The 4,664-nt window shown below is 39.5% G+C and overlaps 1 protein-coding gene across 1 annotated transcript; it reads left to right on the top strand.

Moving 5' to 3' along the window:
• Window positions 1–462: 462 nt before the first annotated feature.
• LOC106525022 (chymotrypsin-like elastase family member 3B) lies at window positions 463–4,289 on the top strand. Its single transcript, XM_014019120.1, has 8 exons — window positions 463–523; window positions 628–716; window positions 799–896; window positions 975–1,103; window positions 1,202–1,338; window positions 3,643–3,785; window positions 3,887–4,039; window positions 4,137–4,289. Exons 1-8 carry the CDS (start codon window positions 481–483, stop codon window positions 4,152–4,154), a joined length of 810 nt encoding a protein of 269 aa, XP_013874574.1. The 5' UTR covers window positions 463–480; the 3' UTR covers window positions 4,155–4,289.
• The last annotated feature ends 375 nt before the right edge of the window (window positions 4,290–4,664 follow it).

Genomic DNA, 4,664 nt, shown 5'->3' on the forward strand with positions numbered 1-4,664 from the left:
CATATATATAGGACTTTGTCCTATTCACTTAAAGAAAATAAAAACACTTTAAAATGATTTTCTTCTTATAAGTGTAAAAAATAAAATCAAAGACAAAGAAAAAAAACAATAGAAAAGTTTTTTTTTTCACCAGGGTGACCCCTACAATATATATATATATACCCCTCTGTACTTCTCTCATTTATGCATAAATAAATATAAAAAATTTTTTTTTTTGTGTTGGGAACTTTATTTCTTCATTTTGTGTGTCATCTTAAAGAAAACATTTCTAAACAAGTGTTCCTAACATTCATAAAGTTCAAATTCTGTCAGCTTTCTGGCCGACAAACTGATGCATCTGTTGAACAGGGTGTTTTTTCTCAGCCACAATCAGCAGCAGATTCGGATAACAGTTAGTCAGGTAGTCTGAGTTATCAGACAGACTGAGCAGATATATAAGAGAGGTGAACAGATYGACTCCAACTCTGTTTGTCACACACCATGTTGCAGATACTTATCATCCTGCTGTTTCAGACAGTATTTGGTGAGTTATTTGGTTTAATCAGAACAAAAATGCTCTTTTCCTTCAGAATGCAGATGTAGTGTGACAAATGTGTAAATGCATAAAATCTGCTTGTGGGTTCGTAGTTTTTGGATGTGGCACACCTGCTGTCAAGCCTGACACAAACAGGATTGTAAATGGAGTAGATGCTCGTCCTCATAGCTGGCCTTGGCAGGTACAGTAACTTCAACCTATTATATAATAAGTAGTCATTTACCGGTATTCAGATACACTATATGTTAACATGTTCTTGACAGATTTCCCTTCAAGTAAAGCATGGCAGCCGTTACCATCACACTTGTGGAGGAACTCTGATTGGGCCTCGCTGGGTGTTGACTGCTGGACACTGCATCTGGTGATTCTATGATAAAAAGATTTGTAAACAGAAACAATGAAGGGAAATAATACTGAGAAAAAAAACTACATTCTGTAGGCCTGGAGATGTGTACCGTGTGCTCATAGGTGAACATGACATGAGCGTGGGGGAGGGCACGGAACAGATTCATGAAATCCTGCGCATCGTGGTCCATCCTGACTGGGACATTGACCATGTGGCTAAAGGGTAAGGGTTTTACAACAGTGGGCACATTTTATCAATTCATAGCTTTAAAATAGAAAATAAAACTTTTTTACTTGTATTTCTTCACCTGTTCCTCTCAGCAACGATCTCACCCTTCTAAAACTGGATAAGAGCCCCATCATGAACGACAGCGTCGGCGTGGCTTGTCTCCCACAGGCAGGAGAGATCCTCGCCCATGGAACCCCATGTTACATCACCGGCTGGGGCAACCTTTACAGTAACACCACTGCTTCCTCACTTTGTCTCACAGTTTTGGTTATCACCATAAAATGTCTGGAAGCTTTTAGGCTCAGTCAGAAAAATTAAATGTGCTACGTTAAACCATAAGATAAGGTTTCTAATGACCTACTGAAGGAACACTTGAACTTCTTTCATGTTGTATTTGGCTCACAGCCAGGTTTTGATGTGAAAAATCAAAAAWTTTTTAATGAATGCCTTTTTTCCCCAGTTCATGTCAACAGGCACTGTTTTGGCTTTTTTGCTTCCTGATTTACATTTTTAAAACCCATAGAGATTGTATATTTGTACAGCCTTCCGTAGGAAAGTGAGTTTTCACATTTTTTATTTCAACACTGAGCTGTGGTTTGAGCTGGAACTAGTGGGAAAATGCACATAATTCACTGCTGACATTTTAGCATCCTTTTCTTAGATTTGGCAACTTTTCCAGATGGTCCTTGTAACAAATCTAGTGATTGTTTTTGTACTAGCTTTAAAAAAAACTCCACGGTGAATGGAGGACATCTCAGACTGCCCTCTGTTCAGGTAGAGCTAGAGAGTACAAAACTTTTACTTCCAATTCTCTTAGATAATCTTAGATATAGTCTTAAAATTAGGATTTTAGAAGTTTCAGAACTCATTTTAGTTGCCCTAATTTAATGTGCTGCACTAATAGCTCAAGTCACAATTTCAAACCTTTAATCTGTCATTTGACAATGAAAAAGAAGAAAAAAAAAACAGAAAACATATTTTGTACACTATTTCTTACGGAGCCCAGGAGGGGACATGGGAATTTTTTTTCTTTTGTGATTCCTCGCAAAAGTCGTTTATCATTGTTGCGCCTGCCAGTTTAACAAATTCACACGTGGTAATGCAAAATATTGTGAGGTAACGCAATAGTATTGCGTAGGAACGCAAAAGAAAAAAATCCCCCTATGTCCCCTCGTAGGCTCCATAATTCCTGCACAAACACAAAAAAGTAATCTGCCATAAATGACATAAGACAACTAACAATATTTTAGCCACAACAACTCAATAAGTATTTAGTATCTGCAAGTACCAAAATTGAAGTACTCCTGCCACTCATTTTGAGAAAAATTAAAATCAGGACATGGTATAAAACATGAGTTCTGTTGTGTGCCGTTGTGTCCACTAAGCAGCAGGTACGATCGAGTAGTTAGTTTTTATCCATTTTCCTCTTGATGAGGAGGTGACAGCAGAGGATCATAGCATAACAGGGAAAACTTATCTTTAAAAGCTCACGCTTGCGTTTGTAATCGGCATTTCTAACCTGAGGATATTCAAGAGTCAGCATCAGAAATGAGAAGACGGAGGTTACAAAAGGGAAATGTACATTTATCCCCTTTTACTGRCAAGACGAGTGAGGAAAGACCWCCTCCAGAGGACAGCTAGCAGGAAGCTAACACAGCAGCCGGCAAAGGTAGCTGTGTGCTCGCGCGTTTGTGGCATATGAAATGTTTTTATGGGACTTTGTCATGAGTTTTATGCAAAAGTAAAAACTTGTTAGAGAGTATATTACAGCGTGGACTAAAGCCGAGTGACGAGCATCCCCCCCTCCCCCCGAGCATGAGAGCAGCAGAACCTCCGCCTGATAATCATTACATTTTCAGTTCAGTAACATCGGGGAAAACAATCCAAACCATACAAGTAGCCCATCAATTTAAAGCCCAGACTCTGCTCGTTCCAACAATATAAGTATCACAGCTCTACGTGAAAAATTCACAGAACAAGCAGCCATGGAATAGCGAAAAAGGCTAAATTCTGGAACCATAAACACGAACGTCTTTCCTTTGTTTTTATGGCTTTAATCCACTTTGGAGTGATTTTTTTCCACTTGGCTGAACTGTACGTCTCCTGTGTTAATGTTGGTACATGTAATATGCTAATTCTGTACTGTGGAGATCATTAAGAGTCGTTGTCGGGTGAAAAAATCTTTCGCTAACACTGTGTTGACCACGAACCAGAAGTGTTGGGAGTGGCATCGTGTGCTGGGCCGGATGTACGTGGCATAGAGGCTATTAAACTATTTCTCCAAACTGAGGTCTTTAGTCTACAACATGTTTGATAATAATAACTAAAAAATTTGATCATAACTTTTTCATAGAACCCGACTTCAAAAGAACCAGAATATCCTTACAGGTTTGACAAGACCGATAATTGACCCAGATTTTACCACCAACTCCTGCTGATGAAAAAAGGGGCAACTTTGCCCTACTGTGATTTCAGTCCACACTTAGATGTTTTCACATTTGAAAGCAGCATCTTTGTCATTTCTGTGTGTCAGCTCACGGCCCCATGCCAGATAAACTGCAGCAGGCCTTGCTACCTGTGGTGGAGTACAGCGAGTGCAGCCGTAGCGACTGGTGGGGCAATGTTGTGAAGACCACCATGGTGTGTGCCGGAGGGGACATCGTATCAGGATGCAACGTGAGTGAGATGGGATCAAAACCAGCTTGTTCCTGACAGAGTTTATCTGCTGCACAGGAACATCATCTGAAACCTTCATGCTGTTTCTGCTTCTCTCACAGGGAGACTCCGGGGGTCCTCTGAACTGTTTGGGTCAGGATGGTAGGTGGTACATCCAGGGTGTAACCAGCTTTGTTTCTTCAAGCATCTGCAATGAAGTAAAGAAACCCACTGTCTTCACTCGTACGTCTGCCTTCACCGAGTGGATCAGTGAGGTTAGATTCATGTTTGATGACCTGTCATCTGTGTGGGTCTGTCTGTGTGTATCACAACCAATCTAATGTCATTTCTCAATGATTTATGTTTCTGCAGGTCATGCTTCATTACTGAGGATTTCATGGATGGCAGAAAAAATAATGAGATCCCAGGTCAATTTGTGTTTGTTCATGTTTTCATATCAGGTTCAGGAACAGTTACTGTCAGCTGTATTTCAAAAATAAAAAACTGGACATGAAAAACTTTAAATGCTAGTGTTTTAATGTGATAGTATGACACAGTATGTGACAGTATTACAGATTCCTCACTGGGACTGATTTATCAATGATTAGTCCATGTAAAAAGATTGGCAAACGTGATGGCGCATGCAAAGCTGGTTTATTAACTGTGCGCAGCAAGGACTATGTCTGTCAGATAGAATAGAATAGAATAGAATAGAATAGAATAGAATAGAATTAGCCTTTATTATCCCGTCGAGAGGTAATTCAGTTGTCATAGCTGCATCCGTTCAGAGGTTCACACATGTTATTTGACAAACTATAGATAGTGCACACAAAACAAAATTAACACTGACTAGCCATGATACAACTACTGATAATAAAAAAATATAATCTAAAGAATTGT

The sequence above is a fragment of the Austrofundulus limnaeus genome, unplaced genomic scaffold (genome assembly GCF_001266775.1).
Source record: "Austrofundulus limnaeus strain Quisiro unplaced genomic scaffold, Austrofundulus_limnaeus-1.0 Scaffold209, whole genome shotgun sequence".
NCBI lineage: Eukaryota > Metazoa > Chordata > Actinopteri > Cyprinodontiformes > Rivulidae > Austrofundulus > Austrofundulus limnaeus.

Bases quoted from the DNA above. Each gene is read 5' to 3' on its own strand.
- LOC106525022 (XM_014019120.1), top strand. From the start codon at position 481: ATGTTGCAGATACTTATCATCCTGCTGTTTCAGACAGTATTTG. The intron at 897-974 runs GTGATTCTATGA...TACATTCTGTAG, and splicing joins ACTGCTGGACACTGCATCTG to GCCTGGAGATGTGTACCGTG. The intron at 1,339-3,642 runs GTAACACCACTG...TCTGTGTGTCAG, and splicing joins CGGCTGGGGCAACCTTTACA to CTCACGGCCCCATGCCAGAT.